At 38.1% G+C, this 25665-nt stretch overlaps 1 protein-coding gene across 2 annotated transcripts; it reads left to right on the plus strand.

Moving 5' to 3' along the window:
- The first annotated feature begins 181 nt into the window (after positions 1–181).
- LOC120626709 (fragile X mental retardation syndrome-related protein 1) lies at positions 182–24878 on the plus strand. 2 transcript variants are annotated; one of them, XM_039894340.1, is made up of 14 exons: positions 182–280; positions 644–696; positions 777–930; positions 5666–5829; positions 7278–7445; positions 8339–8425; positions 8756–8903; positions 9713–9856; positions 10597–10734; positions 14078–14228; positions 14820–14910; positions 15770–15947; positions 16606–16693; positions 23531–24878. In XM_039894340.1, exons 1-14 carry the CDS (start codon positions 230–232, stop codon positions 23683–23685), a joined length of 1770 nt encoding a protein of 589 aa, XP_039750274.1. In that variant the 5' UTR covers positions 182–229; the 3' UTR covers positions 23686–24878. The 2 variants fall into 2 exon arrangements, with proteins under 2 accessions (XP_039750274.1, XP_039750273.1); XM_039894339.1 differs by lacking the exon at positions 23531–24878 and adding an exon at positions 20395–20536 and having other exon boundaries at positions 7233–7445.
- The last annotated feature ends 787 nt before the right edge of the window (positions 24879–25665 follow it).

Genomic DNA, 25665 nt, shown 5'->3' on the forward strand with positions numbered 1-25665 from the left:
ATGGCCCAGATTACTATTATGACCCAACAAATCATAATTAATTTTACTTTGAGTAAATACCCTAAGATATGATCGGTTCTTATTTCATCTGTTTTAAATTTTATGTTGCCAGAATTACTAAAAAGTAAAAAGTTTTGTCTATTCATGAACTCTCAATCGTGATTGGCTGTCGGTTTCTGATCGAGCTTCATTCTCCCTCTGAAAACGCCAAATACGCTTTCAAACCAAAATGGAGGATTTGTCGGTCGAGGTGTACGGTGAAAATGGTGCTTATTATAAGGTTTGTAAATTGTGAAGTACGATTGAGTTGTACGTAAAACGCATCATTTTTACTAGTGATTAATATATTCAGTTATACGGAGCCATAGTTTTTGAGTTTTGTCACATACTTACAAAAATATTTTTCCGGGAAGATCATCGCGGCTGGAATGGACGCCATGTCCGACTGACAGGGCGTGAATTTTCCATGTGTTTTATTCCTATCCACTTTATATACTAGCAGACGTGATTGTGGAACCGTAATATGTTTAGGGGTGCTCAATTTCGTCGCATGCATATGCAGTTAGATAAAAAAAAAATATTTATAACTATCGCGGTACCAAGATATTGGATCATCAGTTCTAAAATTCTTCTATATTTTTAGGCCATTGTCACCGACGTGCTCGACAACGAGGTTCTCGTAGCCTTTGAAAATGAGTGAGTTCAACATTTTGTATCTTCGCAAGTTATGTACTTTGTCGGCGAAACCTTTATTTACATGCACTATTTGGTTTCAGCTGGCAACCGGAATCCAAGTTTCCGTTTTCGCAAGTGTTCTTACCACCTAAGGATACTGGTAAACACACAGAGTTCGTGGACAACCAAGAGGTCGAAGTATTTGCGAGGTCAAATGACAAGGAAGCATGTGGGTGGTGGACAGCAAATATCAAGGTATTGAATTACAAATGTTGTATTATTAACAAATATTTACAATTTAAACTTATTTCATATTATTTTTCTTTATACTCATATTTTCACTTGAATGAGATTCATATTGGATTTTTAAAAAATGTTGCTGTCAATATTGCCGAAAAGATAAACATCAAAGTCGCCATCTGCTTTATTGCCATTGTCACAAAGGATTTTTCAAGCTCAAAAGAAACCTGTATCTCAGCTCCATACATGAGCACAAAGTGCACAATGCTAAGCATAATGCACTTATGGCTGCCTCTAACTGCAACAATATTCTTAAATAATTGTCTTAACAATGAGAAAGACACAAAGGATATTGGCTAAAACTTCAAAATTGTTAACAAATTCTAGAATAAAATATTGGCAGTGTTAAACTAGTGTTTATTTTTATGTAAAATCTACCAAGCTTGATTCAATCTTTCCTTATGTATTATGATCATATTAGACACTTTTGATGTATTGGTATTACTGCAAAAAAATTGTAACAAATAACTAAGGTGTATGCATTTAATTATTTCCATACTTAGTAAAAACAAAATTTTGGTGTTGTTTTCACAACCAGTGGATGAAAAAGTTTTCTGGAGTTTCTTTTTTAAACTTGGGTTTCACTTTATTGCTATGTTTATTGAACTCAAGGTCATTAACCAATTTATTAACCCTAGTGAGATAACAATATCCAGACATACTTTAAAGATAACCATATGCTTAAGCCATACACTTTTTATTGTGTATACAAATTATTATAGTGGAATATTTATTTTATCATCATAGAAGGCATATTTATAGCTATAAGAAAAATATATACTGGAAATATTATAGACCTTAAAGTCCTAGGCATCTGGTGAGAAAGGATTTTTTGATATTCCAAAGGGGATGAATAATGGGGGCAAGTTTGTATTTTTGTGTAATCTACTTTGAATTATGTATACCTAAACATTCTTTGACAGAATTGATGGTGACATAATTTTTGAAACTTAACCTAACAGGGTCGAAGAGGGGTAGAAAGTTATTTGGGGGAAATTTACATCAATCTAATTCAAATTAATATCCAATTAATACTTCTTAGTGCTTTTGATTTAAAATTTCATTTTATTTTGAGACATGTTTGGAAACCCAATCCAATTTTATTCAACTATACTGATTAAAAAGAGTTTCAAAATTCCTTGGTTAACCTTCAGCATATGAATCAACTTACAACGTAATTTTGATTCTTGCTTTAATAATTACTATTCTTTGCTAGTATTAGTACATATTTGTATCAAATTTTCTTTCAAACTTTGAAAGTTGGACACCCATCCATTTACTAATTTATATCCATTTTGCTTACCCAGCATTATTCTCGAAAATGTGGTGCTGCTATTCTACATATTATTTTCAGGCTATGTAGTGTATATAATGTTACATCTTCAAAGTTGACAACAGACTAGTAGTTTCAGTATTGGCATATTTTTTATGACCGGCTGGCTGTTGTAAACCCTCTGTTCTGTTCAAAGGTTGTGTTCCCCTCTTAAGCGCACATGTAGGCAGATAGCACCATTGCTTAGCCTTTTGCAGAAGGTCCTCGCGTACACACCTTTGTATATGGTTCTCATTGAACTCCTACTGCGCTTGTACAGAGCCTCTTGCACTTTGCGACAGGCTCGGAGCACCTAATGTTTCTACAGAGCTCCATTGTTGCAAGAGCCTATTACAGCCTACTGCTGGTCCAAAGGACTCTCCCGCAATAGATAGTAATAGTAGCAAAGAGGATGCTGCTGCCCATTCTTCGTTATATCCTCTGAATCTCCTCGGACGACATCCGCGGGAAGAGAAGGGGTAGTTGCAACTGTATTCTGATCTGCCGGCGCCACACGGCTTGTTGCAATTGCATGCAATGATAATGAATTGTTGGATTGCGGGTTCCAGTTAAAAAATGACTTATATTAAATATGGTCTTTCTCCATTTCATTCATCTAATAGTGTAAACTACTAGAGTATTAAAAAATATTACTAAAATCACCTAGTTTACATCAAACATTTATAAATCTGACATTTTCATTTTTATGGATTCGACTCTGATACAATGCATTTATAAACGCCTAAGAAATAATATAATCTTTCTTTCTCTCGGTGACCTAACATCTAAACTGTTGTACTGATCTATAAGGAAATATGGCATTATTTGCCTTCAGCTTAATTTTATTGGCCGGATTTTTATTTGTTTACCTCAAGGTGAAACTTACATTAAACTCAGATGAAATCGCGGGCAACCGCTAGTCATTTTATACCCTAACTCAGACGTGCCTTCAAACGATTTATTTTTTCGTTCTGGCATGCTTGCGTAAAGAAACCTGGATGTAATATAACTGCCCTAATTTTAAGCAGAATAAAAGAAAAAAGTACCTACTCGAAATATGCTATCTGTTATCTTTTCTAAATTAGCTCCATTTAATAATTAAAAACAAAACTCGAACTACGATCTCAAATTGAAAATTTTAAGTAGTCTCTCTATTACCAGGGGTTCAGCAGCAGATTCTACTCAGAAGTCAGCAAGAAACTCATAAGTCTGTCTTTTCCAACATGTGACAATTTAATCTTATGTGAGAGATGGGTTATGGAATCATATTATTAAAGCTCTCATGTGAAAGCTTCAAACGTAACATATTTTATTTTTACGAAGATATTTTCGTATGGCTTATTCGAGATACAATAAAACACGATACTCTTATAAAGCATTTTCGTATTATGCGATTTCAATCTCCCGTATTATAAACACGGACATTTCCCCACATAACACGGGGATTTCCCACATTACTGTGCTGTGTTATTTTCTGTACTGTGAAATTTACAATTTGTTTCTTTTTGAAATTTATTATTTTCTATTTTATATTTATTTAAAATGTTCTTAAGAGAACAGTTAAACGTGAATATTTTATACGTAACGCGTTACACGGGGTCGTGAAATCGCGTTATAAGGGAATACTCCTGTAACGCGGAATCAACCTATCGTGTATAGTAGCGATTACTGTGTATTTTGTTGATAAATATATTACAGTTTGGTTGTTTTTCGACAAGAAATATTCAGTACCAGCCAGAATTTGCTTTGTCTATCCCCGACTGTGCCTCGGAGAACATGTTGAGCCGCCTGTATCCGTTATCATCTTCTTGTTACCTTTATTCCACGTTATGAGGTCTAGACTATCGTAGAACGTCCATCATTTGATATTTATGTTGATTATGATGTAATGAAAAACATTTGTACATTATTTCCATAGAGCGAAGATTTCAGTAGAATCCTGAATTCAGTACAAATTAGTTTATTTTTGTCAATACATTCGAATGACACTGCTTAAAAAGATATACCAAACAACTTATTATAAAATTAGTCTCGAACATCTTAGTAACTCACTACAGCAACATGATAAGCTACAGTTTTCTAGAATAGTTTATACCTAGAGTGTGTGTAATGTTTACAAAGCTTTACAAAACTCAGTCTTTCGAGTGTATGAATCCTATAGCGAATGTAATAAAGCTCTGAAATATTTTTAAACATGCAGTAGTCTAACTTTCCGTGGTGTAATGCAATCTCGATCATATTTAGCAAGACCAAATTAATTAACCCTAACATAAAATAATTCTTTTAACTTAAAAGAAGAGGGGAGATGGGTTGAGGGGTTGGAAAATCATAAATTGTACAGTTGGCACCATATTATTATTATTATTATTATTTAACTCTTTATTTGTACACCACTATGAAGTTAGGAAAATAAAAAAAAAACAATAGAAATACAGGGACAGAAGTAGAATACAAAAGGCGGTTTGTCACTTAGTAGCAACCTTTTGGATTAGGACAAGATAAGCGAGAGCGGACAGGTGGTGTAAAATTATTATAAACCTATATTCAAATTGCTAAATACAAGTACATAAACAAAATTGCACAAATAAGAAAAATATAATAAATAAATATAAAATAATAAACTAATATATACTCAATCATACATAAATACTTAAGAACATATAGATAATAAACATAAACAAGGTACTAAAAGTCGTCATTATTGAGCAAGTTAATATGCTTTCACCGCGTTTTTAAATGTTAAAAGCTATTTTGTATCACGTATATTTAGTGGGAGCGCATTCCACAATTCAATAGCTTGTAGCACTGTAAACGAGAGTTTATAGAAATTCGTCTTGTGGAAATGCTTGTGAAGTGTCAGCATACGACATGATCTTTTCATGATCTGAATTCAGCAGGCTATCCTACAAAATCAAACTTCCTGCAAGTATGAAGGTGTTTTAGGATTTAATAACACACAGTACAGACGTGAATGTACTTTCACGTCTGTACTGTGTGTTATTAAATCCTAAAACATATCCCGGCGACGGCAAATAGGGAGCCACTTGAGCTTTTGTCGAAATTCAGATACGTGGTCATACTTGCGTAGGCCAAATATGAACAAGATTTTGGAGACGTTCAAGTTGGTTCAGCTGGTCCTCAGTCAAATTAAGATAGCTTGCGTCCGCATAGTCAAGAATACCATGCTCTACTTCCAATTCATTTATTTATTTTTTGGCAAAAGCAAATTTTTACATGGAAGTAACTTAATACATATGATAACACTGTTATTGTAGACTAAACATTGCTGAAAAAGCACATTAATAATTTACAATTTACGAGAAATTTTAAAATCATTGAATAGTTACAAGCTCTTAAGTGTTGGTGTCAACTCCGCAGATGATAAGGGGCGAGTTCCTCGTGATCGAGTACCTGGAGTGGGACAACTGCTACACGGAGATCGTGCCACATGATCGGCTGCGCTCCAAGACTGCCAAGACGCCCATCGACAAGAACACCTTCCACAAGTTCGAGATCGCCGTGCCCGAGGAACTTAAGGACTAGTGAGTGTCTAGAAAACGAAAAACTTACTTATTTGGGTACATTTTGGATAGAAGCATTCGTTCGCTACTTTGCGGAATTCCATGATAATTTTTTTTTTTATATAGCAAATTTAGCTTAGTTTACATAATTTTAATGTAAACTCTAATAAATCTTCGTCACATTACTCGTCTGCGTCTGACGCTGAAAACCCGCGAGTTGTACCTATTATGTATAGCGAGGTTCCAATTCTTTTGTGCACTTATCTCAAAACTAAATTAAATTGACAAGTCTTAAAATACAAGTGGTAAAGAAAAGTTTTTTTTAGAATTGTCAATTTTGTTTAGTTTAAAGATTTGTAGCCAGTGGCCAACAACCATTTTTGATATCAAAATTTTCTAAGATCTGGTGGGCTATTCCCGTGGTTACTTATCATTCTACCGACCTGAAGCCGCAATTTCGCTTTTTAGCCGGCTCCTTTATCACGGGAAGAATAATACTAGTCACCAGTTTCTTATAACCATACATTTAATTGGTTTCTACGTGGAACACATTGATTGACTTCTTCGATCGATTCTGCCCAAACGGGGTAAAGCTTTTCTATCCGCCAGAAATATAGGGTGGTAACTAGCCGCAACTCAATGCTTCTACCAAATCAGTGCAAAACTTATTCAAAACTAATAAATTCCTGAAATTGGCTTCAGCAATATCAACCACTTAAGAGGCCATAGTTGTCGATCAACTAACACTTAGATACAATATCGACGCGTCAATCATCTTCTTCTAAAAGGGCCTCTTCTGGCGATGTTTGCCGATCATTATATCAACCTGAACTTTGGACACAGCAGCGCCGAGAGGTGACCGGGCCTATTAAATGTATGGTTATTGAACCACTTGCGCAGGTTGTTCTTCTCCTTCCCACGACTCTGAAAATCAGTTTCAGAAGAGCATACTTGATGCCATTGAAGATCTGACCCAGATACTCCCAGATAATTTTCTTTACAGTTTGATGAATCTCTCGTTTTTTTCCATAGTTCTGCAATACTATTTCATTTTTACCTTTGTCTCTCCTAGATATCCTGAACATTCTCTGTAAACCCACATCTCAAACTCCTTCAGCTTTTTGGTCGAAGCTTCTGGGAGTGTCCCAAACTTCAACCGATAGACGTCAACTAGTGAACGTAGGTCTTTTTATGTTCCCTCGCAAGATCCCTTTTCTCCCTTGCACTATCTTGCTCTAACTCATTCAGTTATGTCGGTAACTTCTGCGGATGACCTCATTCCTGATTCTATCACATTCATAGGTGTCTTGTCTGTGTGATCAAGTAACATTTTCATGAACACTGCAATACCCCACTGGCATAGAACGTTTCCTACGGCCGGTATGGTCGCCGAGGCATGTGCTCGATTGCGATGTTGTATCTAGTGTCGGTCTGGGTGGAGCGGAGTCTGAGCCTGCTTGTGACGGCAGCGTCCGTGTGCTCCGCAGCGCCAAGGTGGACAACACGCACAAGGAGTTCCAGAAGGCCATCGGCGCCGCGCTGGTGTGGTACGTGCCCGAGCGCGGCGTGCTGGCCGCCATCTCGCGCTGCGAGACGTCGCAGAAGCGCGCGCAAATGCTGCAGGAGATGCACTTCAGGTGACGCGCCGCACTGAGCATTTATATAAATCAATCAAACTGTATTTACAAAACATCGTACAGATACAGACAGTAGCAATTCCTGCTGTAGAGGCATAATTTCTATCTCTGTCTATAACTGTTCTCTCTTGCTTTTGTATGGTCGAGGGAATGTATTTTTAAATAAATTTATAGTTTATTTATATGACATAGAAAGAGTTCCATCTAGTGACAGTACCCAGTACCAGTACACAGGTATGCAAGTATTGTAACTAGATGGCGCTCCTTCGATACCATATAGATCGTAGTTAACTTTAACGCGATCGAATAAGTAAACGTTGGTTGAATAATCTTACACTTGGCAATATGTTATCAGACACGATTCTCCATTACATTTAAAACTCTCCAAAAACACTCTTCCACAATAATTTGTATTCAGCCATAATGTAATACTTCAGATAAATTAGGTCTATTTCACACTTTGCAAATATTGTACTAAGACAACAGCACTATAATGGGATCTCATTTGAGCAGTAGTCATCTGCGGTCCCTATTGCCCAGCTAGCCGACTCACTAACTGTGCAAAATCTGTGCTAACATTGAATGGAAGCTTCAGGGCCACCGGTGAATAGACTCTTGCCGCGCTGGTAGTATAAGTTTTCCAACATTGGTTTAGCTAAAAATTATTAGTAACTCTATAACTAGGTCTTACAAATAAATGTAGTATAATGTCAGAATAGTTTTACATATTTTATAGCACTTCAACAGAGAGTGACTTACATATGTCAGAGCTCGACAAAACACTGAAATACTCTATATATAATCTATCCAAGCCAAACCAAATATATCACCAATATATCTCAAAACTTATGTAAATACAATGTGACATGATTTTGAAAATGCTTGTGTTGCAGAAATTTAACGCAAAAGCAGCTACTACTTAAAAAGACTGAAGAGGCTGCGCGGCAGCTGGAGTGCACCAGAATACTCCACCAGGGAGGGTGAGTGATGTGTTTTGAGATCAAACTGTTAAGATGGTTTTACAGAGTCATTCAAGTAACTGGTATAACTTAAGATGTTTGATTTTGATCTTTGATGGGACGATGCGTCGTTATTCCAGATGGATCGATGGTGCATAGCGGTATTTGCGCTGCTTTGTCACGTAAATATCGTATATCGGTAAATGGGCTGGGCAACACTGAAATAATTTTTCAAATCGGATCCGTAGTTCCTGAGATTATGGCAATCAAGAAGCAAACAAACAAACTCTTCCGCTATATATAGATATTGATATAAAAATAATAATTGAAAATAACGCGTCCTCGTTGCAGCTACACGGACGAGTTCAGCGTGCGCGAGGACCTGATGGGGCTGGCCATCGGCACGCACGGCGCCAACATCCAGCAGGCGCGTAAGGTGGCCGGCATCACCAACATCGAGCTGGAGGAGGTGTCCTGCACCTTCAAGATTTGCGGAGAGGTGACCCTTGTTGCTGCTTGTAACACGCGTTATGCCATTTTACACCAGCTATTTTTCACTCATTGAGAGCAATATTTTCTGGATAGAATTTCATTAATTGATGCCAGCTATATTCAAATTACGCGAGCGAGTAGGATACCATCATTCGGTTCATTCAGATGCAGGATATATCTAAATTTACAATCACACTACAACCCACTAAGCCTTGAATGAATGAATGAATATATTGCACACCAAATTTACATAAAAAAAGAAAAATATAACAAAAAAACATATACAATTTGGCGGCCTTATCGCTTCATAGCGATTTTGTTCCTGGCAACCAATGGCGAAAAAAACAAATACAGAAAATTGTTTGGTGGTGCACATATACAAATACCCATAATATAAATATATCAATACTTAAATAAATCTTATATCTTATATATATATATACAAGAATTGCTCATATAAATATATATATATTATATCTTATATCTTATAGACGAAGTCAAGGGTCAGCTAGTAATTTAGTATTTGTATTGGTATCCGAGATTCCAATTATTACACTACCAATACAAATATTAAATTACTAGCTGACCCCTGCAACTTCGTCTGCACCGAATCGGTTATTAGAGGTTTTAATATCTTAACAAAACCTAAAAACGAATTGCAGTGCTACCTTATGAATGTAATGACATACGTAACTTCATTGGAACTTTCTGTTGGAAACTTGTGTGATAAAAGAATACGGCATTACTCTGTGTAATTCCGGAGCAAAGCCCCAAGTGGCAGTGCCGTAAGTGCGTGGTGCACCGTGCGTGTTGCAGTCGGGCGAGGCGGTGCGCGCGGCGCGCTCGCTGCTGGAGTACGCGGAGGAGTCCATCAAGGTGCCGCGCGCGCTGGTGGGCAAGGTCATCGGCAAGAACGGCAAGGTCATCCAGGAGATCGTCGACAAGAGCGGCGTCGTGCGCGTGAGTGCTGCACGTTTACACGCCTTCGTTGTTTCCGGAAGGGGTGTGGGATTATAACTGTTAACCACAATAGGTGGGCTACATAGCTCAAAGCATCTATTTATTTATTAAGGGCACTAACGACTTTCATATTACGCTTTTTTATTAAAAATAGCAAACATGCAATAGAAGTGATATGCACGTCAATTACAAGTGCACATAGCATTAAACTAAACCTGTGGGCGCTTAGGACCCTGCATTGGCAACTTTGCACAGGTAAACGCAGCAATACCGCCTCAAAAAAAACACTGATCCGTAAATATAGAGGAGTAGGATATAGATAGTGCTGATTTTTATTGTATATGTATTATAACCAAATCTATATTAGTTTATATAAAACTTAAGCTTATAGAAAAATCCTATTATAATATTAAGGATAACATGCATGATAAAAAAGCTTGGGTATGAATCGCTCTTAACTTCATAGCTCAACATTAACTAGTCTGTGAGATGGTGATAACAAAAAAAAACCTGGCTAAGTTTGTTGTGGGCTCTTCTTAAATAAGGGCGCGTTTGGAACCCTCCTAGCTTTAGTTTAAGGTTAAATAATCACCATCACTTACTTACATTAGTGTAACATGTTACATGTATGAACGCTGCATAAGGTCTACATGAATAAAACATTTGTTATTTTTTGAATTTTTTAGCCGAACGGCAACAAGACCTGGGTCCTAGTCTCAATTGTCAATGTTATTTTGTAGGTGAAAGTGGAAGGTGATAATGAGCCACAACCATCAACGCCGCGCGAGGAAGGAATGGTGCCCTTTGTGTTCGTGGGTACGCGGGAGAACATCGCCAATGCGAAAGTGCTCGTCGAATACCACGTGGCGCATCTCAAGGTTACTCATTTAGACCATATGTCACTTAAAAAGTGCTAACGCTTCCGTAGAGATATTTTACTGAGAATTGTTTGCGTGAACCCGTTGGTGAGGTATTGGCCACTAAGTTAATTAAACAAAAAAACATGAAATAACAAAAGTGGGCCCATGCAAATTACAGTCATATTCAAACTTTATGTCATTGCGGAAATTAGCTGTGAATGTGGCTTCGTACAGGTAGTCAACTGTACTCTTCCGCCGATTGGCTGATACCGAATAATGAATTCTGCTCATCGAACTGAACAAAATTCGAGAGGTCATTAAATTTTAATTGGATTGTACACTAGATTTGTTACTTGCTGAAGATGTGCGAAAGGTAGTATTTTACTGAGGTTTTAGATTTCTAGATTTATAATACATTATTCAACTGTTAACCGCTAGAAAACAAAGACCACGAGGCGACGTTCCATTGCGACTTACGCATTATCTCCTATCCAGTGGCGTGCATAGAGGGTATGCACAGGGTATGCGGATGATATAACATGAAGAAAATCACCAGTACGAGTTATATAAACTTAAGTCCTTTTCTATTTTTAGTGTATATAAATGATCTACCGTACCATGTCAGTGGAACATGCGACATTGTATTGTTTGCAGATGATACATCTCTAATTTTTAAGACTGATAGGAGTAAAGATAACTCTGACGAAGTAAACCGTGTTATGTCGCATGTGTCGCACTGGTTTACAGTTAACAACTTACTTTTAAATGCAAAAAAAACAAAGTGTGTCGAATTTATCTTACCAAATGTAAAGAAAATTGATAAAAATATAATGATAAATGGTGAAACACTAAAAATAGAGACTTCCACAGTTTTTCTGGGCGTGACCTTGGATAATAAGCTACAGTGGGGTGCCCATATAGATTCACTAGCGGGTAAACTAAGCTCGGCTGCCTACGCAGTCAGAAAAATTAGACAGATTACTGACGTTGAAATAGCTAGGCTAGTTTATTTTGCGTACTTTCATAGTGTTATGTCCTATGGAATCTTGTTATGGGGTAAAGCAGCTGATATCGAAACTATATTTATATTGCAGAAAAGAGCTGTACGGTCAATATATAAACTTAAATCACGCGAATCCCTCCGTGAGAAGTTTAAAGAAATAGGCATACTTACTGTAGCTTCACAATATATTTATAACAATATAGTATTTGTAAGACAACATATTAGTATTTATAAACAAAAAGTGGACATAAACAGTCGACTTACAAGAAATGGTCATAAATTAGTGTCATCTGCATATCGTCTGCGTAAGGTACAGGGATCATTTGTGGGATTGAGTATACGCTTTTATAATATGATTCCTAAGGTGATTTTGGACCTGCCAATGCACAAGTTTAAAGAATTTGTTAAAACACACTTATTACAGCGAGGTTACTATACAACTGATGAATTTTTTAATGACAAGGTTGCTTGGAAGCTTCCGGCTCCGCTTTCAGCTCACACAAGATAGAAAAATGAATGTTAAAATACAAAATGTAAATTGTTGATGTTGGAAAAGAGCAACTGCTGAGTTTCTTGTCGGCTTCTTCTCGGTAGAATCTGCCTTCCGAACCGGTGGTAGAATCACTACAAACAGACAGACTTGACGTTTCAAAAGTGCTTATATTAGGCCTACTTGAAATAAATGAATTTTGAATTTTGAATTTTTGAATTTAAGGCTACGCTTTTTATGACTCTTAAAATGCCTATTCTTATGTTTTATATAACTCGTAATGAAGTTTTTTATTAATTTTATATAAACTGCCCGCTTAGTGTATACAATCACACTGCCGATTGATTATTTTTTGTTTAGTTGACTTTTTTTTTTTATTTTTTTTTTTTTTTAAATCTCGCCTAACTGGTTAATCAGTTTGTTGGCGAGTTAGCGCTCATCTAATAATATACATCAAACGTGCACCTTAAGCTAGAATATAGTAAAACTATATTTAGTATTTCTCTAATTAATAAAAATAATATAAATAGGCACGTAATAATTAATTTTCAACTTTATTTCATCGCCGCAATTTTAGTTACAATTTCATAGTAAATAAAACGTGTGTGTACTTGTGTACACGCGTTAGAATTTATACTCCTTTGGCGTAACGAAATAAAAATTCAAAATCTTTTCGAAAATTTAATCTTTCGCCTTATTCTACTTTTGTAGAAAAAGGTATTGAATACATTGAAAATTTTATTATCACGCAATATCAGTTAGTTAAATAAAGACATTAAAAACATAATTAAATTTGGAATACTAATAGACTCATTATTTGACAACAGACATTAAAATTTGAGATTTATGTACAATTGAATCTCCCGAATGCGCCCGCAGACTTTGACAATTGAAAGTGTACACAACTTTAGGGTTTCGGTTTTTTATGACTGTAATAAATTTACTCGCATCATTTTTCCCTAATGCGCCAAAAGAAATATAACTTCAAAAACGCGTTGTGTTGCCGTTATATAGGCATAGAAGCCAAATACAGTAGTAAGATTGAATACAGTAGTATTCTATCTTTTTTCTGTCTGTCCAAGGCTGTGGGTTCGATTCCCACAACTGCAAAATATTTATGTGATGTTTTTCAGTGTCTGGGTGTTTATCTGTCTATTATAAGTATTTATGTATACTATTCATAGAAATATTCATCAGTCATCTCAGTACCCATGACACAAGCTACGCTTACTTTGGGGCTACATGGCGATGTGTGTATTGTCGTAGTATATTTATTTATTTATTATTGGCCGCCCTGAACTGTGCACAAACTCGTGTACGGCTAGCACGGGCAGGAGACAATTATATCCCCGGGGAAAGGATATAAATGTATCTTCTCCCACAGCTTTATGAACTCTCAGAGCACGCGCGCACAAGTGGAAATAATATATGTGTACTAAAAAACGGGGGTAAACTTTTCACTAATAAATGACACGAAATGTTTAAAAGATAAGTTTTTTCAATATTCAAATAGACATTCTTTTTATACTATTGATGAATATTTAAAATGAAATTCGTTAGTAATTATTAATTAATTTGTATTCTTTGACATGTGCCCATATAAATTTAATCGTATCGTGTTATTATAAACATCGTAATTGCCAATATCTTAATTGTACTTACCTAGTAGTAAAACATTTGGCGCGGTACAGTTAAGATTGCATATATTTTTTTTCCTGTAACACCTATTTACTCGTATCGGCAAATAAGTGAAATTGAATTCCTATTCCATATTCCAGTGATGTAGCAGGTGGGCACGTCAATGATATCGCTCGTAGGGGATATAATTTAGATCCCTCCACGACGTAACCGCGCGTCCGTGTCCGCAGGAGGTGGAGCAGCTGCGCGCGGACAAGCTGGAGATCGACCAGCAGCTGCGCGTCATGGTGGGCAGCGGCACGTCCGCCTTCGCGCCGCCGCGCGGGGCGCCCGCGCAGCGCGCCCGCCGCGCGCGCCCGCCGCAGCAGCGCTACCCGCCCGGTGCGTGCCCGCTCCCGCTCCCGCATAGCCCGCTCCCGGCTGCGGGAGCGAGACGCCGTCAGTTTTCCAACTCCGACCCGGTGCCGTTCATTGACCCGTGGAATTATACTTTCACCGCTACCACTGCATCGATGGATTCCGGCCGTAGTCCACCGCGCTGGTCCATTGCGGATTGGTAGACTTTTAGGGAGCACGATATGAACCAGGCGTGCAGGCATCCTCGTGATTCGATTGCTCGAGGGTCAAATAACTACGAAAAGTTTCTATCTATAGAATCTAACTTGATCTTTAAGGAAAGTATGCCCCTAGGTTATCACCGAATACATGATTGCATAATTCTATTATTTTGTTATTTGGTAGAAAGCGCCTGTCTGCCCGTTGAGCGCTGTCACGGGCTGTCGTCATCACAGATTTGTGTGATGACGATGGTGGGATTGCATTATGTGTAGGCCATCCGCCATCAGACGGACACGCAGATGCGTACATATTATAGCGAACTGCTTTATACAGAACTCGGTTACAAAGAAAGGGGACTTATCGAGTGCAAACGTTTGGTAACTGGTAGTCTAATTTTAGTCTGTCACGTTTCAGGCGCGCGTCGAACGACGCCCGAGTTAGGCGAAGAACGAGAGCGAGGCGATGGCTCATACCGCGGACGCGCGCGCCCTCCGCGACCCAACAGGTGAGACATCCGTATATCTTCAGTTTACATCTAAAATGAGGGCATAAGGGCTAGTCAAACGTTTTATTATCGCTTACAAACTGTCTGCGCGAGGTAATTCTTAAATAGAATCTATTCAAGCACGATTCTCTTTTAGAGTATGACGCTATTAGCACCATTTAACGGGAGTTAAGAGGTTTTTTGCAATTAATCTGAAAATGTTTGTGCGTTTCATGTATGCTTATACTATTAAGTATTTATTTAAAGCTGCATGTATTTCTTATTAGTTCAAAAAAAAAAAGTGTCTCCTCCAGTGTAACGCCTACTCTATTTATAGAATAAATGTAACCAAACAAACTCAACGATTAACAGTAACAGAAACAAAAAATAACTTCCAGCATTAACGACAGTACAACCTCGATCCAAAATGGAACGAATGAACAGCATCTCTGCGGTTTCGCTCGCGTAATTTTGGGAGGCAACGTACTGCTACATAGTCTACACCTATAGTCATATATGAGATTTTTAGTTTTTTTCACAATTTTTTTTTATCTTATGTATTTTTTTTTTCTAATACCTCCACGAATATGTATAAAAAGTTTCATGAAGATCGGTTCAGTAGTATTTATAATATTAGTAGGGATTAAAATTTAGAAGTACGACTACTTCGTTAACTCTGCGACTATTTCAACAGTTTTTATAACAACTTAATTTATGCCGCACGCTATAAAGCTCACTATTCCTAGCTCTTGAGTGGATTTAGTGTCGAGTCGATATGGAGTGAGAAGGGCTTTAGTTGACTTAGTAGGAAAGGTGCGCCATTGAGCTGGCAACGTGACGACGTTGGCCGCACTCGAGTTACTAACATACACATGCACAGGTCGAGCGAGCGCCGCGGCGAGGAGAGGCGCGTCCCGCTGGAGAACGGCCGTGCGCACCCGCGCCCGCCGCGGGACGCGCGCGAGCCCCGGGAGAACCGCGACGCACGGGACGCGCGGGACACGCGGGACGCGCGGGACACGCGGGACGCGCGGGACACGCGGGAGAACAGGGACGCGGTGAGTAACTATCGGTGAAAGATCAAAGATCGTACTCGGAACAAAACCATTCGAATTGTACAGATTAATGTATCTCTGTCAGTATGTTTTATCCTCCTACAGGAATTGTTTATAATATGAAGAAGCTTCTCGTCACACTGTATTATAAGTTTTGTAGCCATAAAAAGAGGATATAACTTGAATAAGGGTTATTCATTAAAACACAGTTCAGCGCTTGACCATAAATAAAAAATCTAATGGGAAATCGCATTTACCTGGAAGAATGGCAGTTGAATAGACCTATGCCTTCCATCCCATGTTCCATCCCATGTCCCATCTATGCAGCAGCATTGAAACACATTAACGGTCAAAAATAGGTAGAATAATGGCTTGTTTGCAAAGTGCAAGCTACTTTCTAGAAATACGCAGCTAAAAAAAGATAGAAAAATAGGCACACAGGCGGGACACTGCCGAAGGCGTCCGTGTACGAGTTACAGTCGGGCGATAGGCGAGCGAAAACAAAAAAAAATTGCAAGTAACTCGTTTGTGAGTTTCTATACATCTCGCACACGCGAGTATGTTCGTATGTTGCGAGTATTATACTGTAGTTACTCAGCAGACTGACTCGCATGCCAGCTCGCACTGTGTAAACCTCTAAGGAGATTGTTGTAATTTCCAGAGCGGCCGGCGACGTGACGACAGACGAAGGCAAACTGATGATGAGAGCTCCGTACTCGACAGCCAGGATGTGTCCAGCGCCGACAGAGGTAAGTTGCACTTCCCTCTTGTCCGCAGCGTGGTATACGCAATATACGCAAAATACATACGGGTCCCTCGGTACGGTCCCTCCTTATCAATCGACGCGGAATCGCCATAAGCCGGTCCAGTGAAGGCTCGGTATGAGTATGGCTATTCAGTATATATCGAAATGTGTATGGGACGATAAAAACGGGACGCTTATGTGGCGTCCCGTTTTTATTATTGTTAAGAATCGACAATAGTCGCTCAAAATGACCTTAAGTGTTGTAATAGCGTCACCGAGGTGTGGATGGGCAAGCGTGAAGCTCGCCAGGAATTGAGTGGTGGAAAGGTTACCGTCAACCCTAAAGACGCTTTCTATTTAACTGAGAAATCGACGAGCGAGGTATTTTTATTTTGGTCTATTGGTTATATACAAGGCAGCCCGTGCGCACGTGACCTATATATACGTGAATATTGTATTTTGGCACTCGAGCAGATAAACATCAGTAAAAAATAAAATCTGGACAAGTTTTGCTAGATATTATTGTATCTTAGATAGATAACGGGAATAGGGTGGAATAGTCCTTACAGAGGACTGATCACCCGTCTGGCAATATATATAAATATATATGAGATGTATATCTATCTAGTACATTATTTATCGAAAACGAGGACAGAGCGCGCCAGCGCTACCACTGAACGGTTCACGCATTTTTAGACTAGTTTAAGCCGATTCCGCGTCGATATATATGGCGAGCCTCGTGAGACGCCGCACTGGTATACTTTCAACCCGCCACGAGATTTATGCCAGCCAAATTCATGTATCATCATCCTGCCATGTATCCCATGGGAAATTTCTTGGAAAACCCGCCCCAACCTAGATCCCCTCATCGCTTTCCATCAGGCATAGTTTTCAAGCGAAAGCCAGCTAGCTAGTATGAGAAAAAACAACCTAAATTCATACGGCGCCAGTTAAAAGATAGATATAGATTTCAATGTCTAGAGATCCAGCTAGCAAATCTTTGATGCCTTGGGATACGGGATAGTCGCTACGTCTCTTTGCGTCGTGCTGGTTGTATTATCTGACTGGCGGGTCTGGTATCGTTAAGTTTACTGCCATGTTTGGGTGCACCATTTATATTTTCAGTGGAAAATAATTACTGATTTACCACTGATCAGTCTTGAACGTTTATGATTTACATATGTCAAAATATTGGATAGAAGCAGGCGTTACTTTGCGGAAATCCATACTATATTATGAAAATTAAGCTTAATTTGCTGTTCGCGAAGTATAGCAAATTAAGCTTAATTTTCATAATTACATATGTCATATTCTTACATCTGATTACTCAATTTTAATGCTAATAATGTCTTTGAAAGTATTCTGTACTAGATTTTCAATCAAATCGCGATGCTAAGGTATTATTATAATAATAACAAATCTGAAAATATTACTGAATGTGCTAGTTAAAATGTAGCGTTGAAGTTTTTTTTTTATATTATTCTATAAAAAAATATTTATTTAATTTAAGTATTTATCATGCATTATAGTAATTATTTCTTAATGTTTTTGCACCCTATTTATTACATTTTAATTAGTACAGTCCTTACAACTCCTGGATGCGTGTGACTTTTATCGAATCAGAAATAATTTTAAAATTAGCGAGGCACTAACTTACTAGCACGAAGAGTAATAATAATAAGTAAAAATGTAAAATATTATAGCTGTAATGGGGGTATAACCATTAAAAAGTATACAAGGACAATAGCTATGAAAGAGCTGTATAATATATATCAATTTCATTGTTGAGATATTCTCGATCTCAAGACGCTGCTCTACAAAAAAATAATAGCATTTCTATCATAGTGGTTAATATTGTTGGTTATTATAGTTTTATGATATAGTATAATGATATAAAAATCACGCGCATTCTTATATTACAAAGGTTTGACTGGTAAAAAGTATTCTGTACTACAGCCGTGGGAATAACGAATGAATAATAAATGCTATTTCTGGAGGACCTAGATAATGGTAGCATCTCTGACCATGTAACGGCGTTTTTTAGACACCCGTACAAGTCATATGTTTACAGTATATCTATTAGCGACACTTTTCCCCTCCGGGAAGTTAATTTAGCCTACACATTTAAATATTCTATATGATAAAAATCCCTCGTTCAGAATAATTATTTGGCTCATAATATTCTTAACGATTTATCGCCGGGATATGATTATACATAGTAATTATTAAATAATAAATTTTCTCATGCAAATGAATTCATAAATCTTATACCAATATATAGAGTTGAAGAGTGTTTGTTTGTTTACTTGAACGATCAGTAGTTGGTCCGATTTGTGCATGTATCGGACCACATACTGTTTTAGGCTATTGCTTTTATATACGTATTCACTGGTGGTTCAAGTGGGTATCCATATTTTAATTTTAGAGAAAAATATTTTTTCAAAGTGAAAATTGTAGCGCTACTTAGGCCTGACATTTAAGGCTATAAATAGCACCCATTGCCCCTAATTTAATATTGTATGACGAGTATGAATCTAGTAAGCGACGCTACATGGACTGAGATATTTATGTATTATATATAGTAAACTTAAACAGTCTGACTTATAATATAGTTTCTCATCTATGCTTAGTTTCGATATCTAAATCGGATTATGGTTATAGGAGAATACATGGCCTACAGTGGTATACAGTGGCTTAACCTAATGTGGTTTTTTGTTTAATTTAGTGCACTTATTAATCTATAATAATTTGTAGGAAACGCGGGATATGTGTCTTTATGTGAGCTTCCTCTATGTTCTTTTGGAACGTTTAGAACGTGTTTGTGGTAATGTTATTTAGAAAGGTATAGAAAGAAGCCTGCAAGAAACACATCAGTTGCTCTCTACAAAGTCAACATTGACATTCTAAGAAATATTAAATTAAATATTATAAGAAAAACGGCGTAGCCTGTTACTTTCCGGCAAGCTTACACTTGAAACACTATTATGTTTCGTGACCTTTGTTTGTTTTTTGAAAAATCTGACTCATATTGAGACTGGTAGGTACCATTGATTAATTGGTAACTAATTTTAATACCTAATGTGGACAGTATGCTTTTGCGTTTAATAAAAGATTGTGCGACTTTTGCATTGGGTTTATATGGCGACCAAATAATATTTTAACGATTATTTTATTTACCACTTTATTACTCACAAGTAAGTAACATTATTATATATGTTAGGAAAGAGCAACTGCTGAGTTTCTTGTCTGCTTATTCTCTTAGGAATGCCTTCCGGTACAGTCAACTCAAACATAAGGCAGACATGTCTCTCGTTTGAAGTATTCCTGCATGAATGTTGAATTTGATTTTTTTAATAGTGTAGTAAATTGGTCAAATTGAGAATACTAAGACAAATTTTCTTTAGTTAAAGGCGCTGTCCTCCGTGTAAAAAAAGGAGAGTTGTTAGTACAAAGACTTTGCATGCACTACATTGCCTTTGCAACTTTGGGTATCCGAAACTAATATATAATGGAATGTTCTATAGTTGTAGTATGGATTCCAGGAGTAGCATACTATTCTATTTGCTTGGGGAATATTTAGTGAGGGCTCTAATAGTAAAATACCAGATTCCGACTGTAGACCGTAGGGTGGTTAGATGGGTAGCGTGTAGAGGGGTGCGGGTGTCGGGTGCGGGTGTCGGTGCGAGTGATGACTGTGGTGTGCAGAGTCCGCGTCTTCGGAGGACGGCCAGGCCGCGGGGGATGCGGCCAGCGCCCGCCGGCGCCGGAGGCGGCAAGGTACACGAGCGGAGCCCTACACGGCACACACACACTGATACTAATATATCCCAGTCTCATACAAAGTCATTTGGAAACGGGGCATTTGTAAAATGTATGGCTAAATTAGATAAACTATTTGTTTTAATAGAATAAAACAAGTAATAAATATGAAATAAGTCACTTGCGCTATTTGTACGCTTAGATCTTTAAAACTATGCAACGGATTTTAATGCAGTTTTCAGCAAATGCTAAAATTACTATGATTCTATATAAACTATAATTGTAGATATATTCACTCAAAACATTAGTATCTTCTTTGCACTCGTGCGAAGCAGGGGCGGGTTGGTTTATTATAATTTCGAGTAACGTATATGATAAACTAAAAAAATAATTGACAATCCTTACTATTGTGTTGACTTCGCATCACATTTCCAAGTGTAAGTTTGTGTTATTGATCGTGATTGTTAACTATTGTTTCAATATAATACAGTGGCTTTATCTCTTTTGTGTTGCCATGGTAGTCCATGATCCCATACCTTGACCCTAACTATGCAACAATAATGGATGTCACCGCGTGTTACTTAAAAACAACTTGGCACAGTTATTTAGTGGGCTGGGTACCCCTTTCCAAGTAACTTTATAGAAATGTTCAAGTATGTTAACCTAATTGTTTAGTCTAGTGGGAGGTTGTCGTCGCTAGTTATTACCCTACCCCACCGCCACCGCGAATTGTCATAATATATTACTATACTAGCGTACCCAGCCCGCTTGGCCGGGCTAGATTTTGCTTTATTTTATTTAAACAATAAACTTACATCATTAAATTTTTAATTTAAGTCTCATAATATATTAAATCATTTATTTCTCTCCGTATTCATTCTCTTCTATTCTCTTCTCGAGCGGGTGAAGATCATTATCTACACCCATGTACACCCAACAATAGAATATCATCATAGTAAATAAAACCTGTATTTGATAGTTTGACAGTTCAAAAGTAGGAGTGCTCCGATCGTCACCAAACTTTACAGGATTACTCGCCAGGTCAATCCGGAGATTCGGAGATCGTTTTCTTACAATATAGTAATATAAAAGAGAAAGTGTGTGGGTATGTTCCGTATAGGCTCCGAAACGGCTAGACCGATTTTAATGAATCTTTCAGGGAATCTCCGGATCTTCACCCGCTCGAGAATAGAATAGAAGATAATGAATACAGAGAGAAATAAATTATTTAATATATTAAGAGACTGAAATTAAAAATTTAATGATGTAAGTTTATTGTTTAAATAAAATAAAGCAAAATCTAGCCCGGTGAAACGGGCTGGGTACACTATATATAGTAAGCCTTTGCGAGCCATTCGGTAACAGTATGTCACTTGAGATCATTCATACCAAGGAAAATAACTTTCAAATAAGGTTTTGAAATGTTCCATGACTGGAATGTCTATCATCATATCGACAGGAATGTCTATCATTACCGGCCCTCTACGGGTCTCCTCCCACAATGAGGAGGGGTTAAGGCCGTAGTCAACTATAAATAAGATAGTTGTACTTATTTGCAATTTTTGTTTTGTTTCGATTTAAAACGTTTCAAAACTGCAATGACTATACCTGTTTCAATTATTAAATGGGGTTTTGATGTAAGAATGATAAAAATTTTGCTGCATACATGGCAGGTTGGTTTAAGTGACTATGACCTCTGTTATAGGTGGTACTACAAATGTTCAATTCGACAGACTTCTGTGCCTATTGCAGTAAATAAGGCAAATAGTAAACATTTGAGAACCATTTCGTTTTTCATACTTGAAAATTTCTAAATCAGAAATTTACATCAACCCGGATCCAATGAACCCTTACAATAATTTGCATGCTTTCACGTCTACTGCACTATCACACGCGCAAGCACCAGCAATGTTTGTCGACTGCCAGTAATATTAAAAATAATAGTATAACTGCCATTACTCGTACGGGTTAGAATGCTAGATTACAAGTTGCCAACGTTTTAGTCTCTAACGGCCGGTATACACGATACGTAACATAAAATATCAAGGTACGTTGGGCTTCAGCGAAGACAACCTTTCGTCCGACAACAGTAAATCACTTGCAATCAGTCTGCAATGATCTATATAGATTTTTCAGAAGTTCTTCTATTGTACACACATTTACTGTATCTATTTATTTGTGGAATGCTCATTAGAACTATGTTTTTCGTCTCCTAAAATACTGAAGCATGTTTATTTAATCTTGTATTTAAATTTTTGTAGTATCGGTTAGTGGTGCATGCAATTCAGTTATAAAACCGATGTAAGATTTTCAGATTGCAAAGCCTTATAGTATACGTGTAATGTGTCTTAATATATGTAATATTGCGAAATCTAGACACCCTATCTTTTTTTCTTTATCGTAACTTATTTTGACGAACTAGTGCAGTGGTGTGCGTTTTGGCTATCTAAGTTGGAACTTCTCGGTTCGATTTCCGGCTCAGTTCAATGGGATTTTTTTATAAACGGAAGCATTAAGAGTAAAAGATCCGAACCCACATCGAGGGTATTTTAAAACATTTGTGGCTTCATGTCAGTGAAGTCAGTAGATGTTTCTACCCTTCTGAATATAGATTGGATTATTTTCGTTTGGCCCAATTAATTTGTGATAGGCTTCGCTCAAGGTTACTTATCATTCTGCCGGCGAAGACCACTTAGATTTCCTATTTAAGGGAACGAGTCTGCCGTTCCCCTCGTTAGCGCACTATCGGTAGCTGCGCACTAATCCATCAGTGAAAACTGGCGACTGCTCCAGCACCCAGCTTTTCATCAACACTACTTACAATCAATCCACTATCTTCCCGTTTCCGACAGTACAAACTTTCAAGCAACCGGAAAAGGTTTAATTAATTCGGTCGCGGCCAGTAGATGTGATGTCGCAATTAATCCATCTAAAAGCATAATAACGCTATGTCGGGAAATACGAAGATAGTCGGAAGGAGTTAGTTAAAGACTCGTGACAGTAAATGAAATTCGTGTCGTATCTGTAACATGTTTATTGAGTGCAGCCAGTGCTGCGCCGCTCGCTAACGCCTCGGTGGCAGGTGGCGGCTGGAAGAACGGCGCGGCCGCAGCCGCCGCGCCCGCCGCGGCCGCCGCGCCCGCCGCGCCCGCCGCGCCCGGCGAGGCGCGCGCCGCCAAGCCGCGCCGCGACGCGCCCAAGCCCAAGGCCGAGCCGCTGCTCAACGGCACGGCGTAGTCCGCCGCGCCGCCCCGCCGGCCCGAGCCCGCGCCGCGCCCAGCCGCCGGCGCCTACACTTACTCGTATTATGCTTTTGTAAGATTTGTGATTTGTATTCCTGGTTATTCGATATGAAAATTACACTCGTGTACGTCGCTCCCCGGACGAGACCGCCGCCGAGCCGCGGGCCCGGGAGCCGGTCGTGTGCTTTCCCGTGAAATAAACACTCCTGTACATATTTTGAATCGTATTTTATTCGTAAGAATACTCGCCGTCGCGCCCGCGGCGGACACGCGGGCGCGGACGTACATCGGTGAGGCGATACATTCGATTTATAAAAATACTATGACTAGTCGGGACGTTACAAATACGACGACTAAATTATGACTAAAAATGTTAAATTCTCGGATGGGAGGTCTGGGGTACATTTATTGTGACACTCAGAATTAAAAACATTAACGAGATATCGATTACAAATTATGTACCTACTCTATAAGATTTCACTTAGCCTATACGAAATTCGAGCTAATACAGTTTATAACTGCAGTCGGAATGTAAACTCCGCTGGGCAGCGTTACTACATTTATTTACAAGGAGCGGTCGCCTCCGAGGCGACGCGCCGTCGCCGCGACCGAGCACACGGACTAGAACCCGTGGATTCGCGACGCGGTCCACCGCACCTGCGTATGCTGCGGCGACGCGCCCGGCGTCATATGTTCCTGCCGCGGCGCGCGCGGCCTGGCGCACAGTTCAGTCATACGGTTAGGTGCCTTAATGTTAAATTGTATCGGAAACATCTATCAAACAATGTATCAAGCGAATCCACTATTAGGTACGAATTGTAAATGCAACTAGTGTATTTTGATATGTTTCTACGAATACTTGATTTTGTTTTAACATTTTCATCATTGATTAGATTTACGTGAGTTCGAATTTTGGACAATTTTGTAGAACGTTCATAGTTTGTAGGAACGGAATACATATTTTAACAGCGAAAGTTCATTTATTCAAACTACAATAAAGTTGACAGTGATAAATTACTGACGTTTTTTTCTTTTAACACGTTATTTGTAACAAAAAAAGTAACAGTTGTGTTGTTTCTTTCTTTCTTTTTAAGTAGAAATATGTCGCCTTTATTTATTTCTCTTTACATAATAAAACCGTACTCTGATTTGTTTAGAACTATTATATCTAATAAACTTTGGAACTGATGACCAATTCTTTTGTTTTTCTATAATTGCGGTGTCTGTGTGCGGGTACGATACAAATTCAGAACTTCATATACAGTAGCTGGCTAACGCCCGAATCGATTTAATCAAACTCTCCAGATTGGAGATGTAAAAAGAGAAGAAAACCCAAGTTTCAAGGTCAATAAACAGTTGCTAGCACATTGAAGGAATTTTTGAAATAAAGGTCGTCAGATGTCCAAATACTTATACAAACTGCATTTATTTTTTACATAATAGTATATTTTTTATAAACTAAATTGTAAATGAATAATTAGAAAAAGTGATTTAATAACGGCTATTATGACGCCTATGTCTATCAAAAATATCTTTACTCAATTCATATATCTGACTGCCTATTCATTATTTCAGCAGAACTCCTTTATGTGTATTGTTCTCGATATAAGCTGTCGACTTACTATAAGGGACATAAATTAGTTAAATCTGCATATCTTCTAAGAAAAGTACAGAAATCCTTTGTGGGGATGGGTATGATACTGAAGGTTATATTAGATCTACCTTTACCTAAGTTTAAACAATGTATTCATTGATGAATTCTTTAAGGACTAGGCTGCTTGGAATCGGGCCACTCCGCTCGCATCTCTCGCAAAACAGAAAAATTCTAAAGATTGTTAAACTATAAAATGATGTGGGAAAAGAGCAATCTGCTTAGTTTCTTGTCGGCTCTTCTCAGTGGAATCTGCCTTCCGAACTGGTGGTAGAGTCACTACAAACAGAATGACTTGACGTTTCAAAAGCAATAAACTAGACC

Source organism: Pararge aegeria, chromosome 10 (genome assembly GCF_905163445.1).
Source record: "Pararge aegeria chromosome 10, ilParAegt1.1, whole genome shotgun sequence".
NCBI classification, from domain to species: domain Eukaryota; kingdom Metazoa; phylum Arthropoda; class Insecta; order Lepidoptera; family Nymphalidae; genus Pararge; species Pararge aegeria.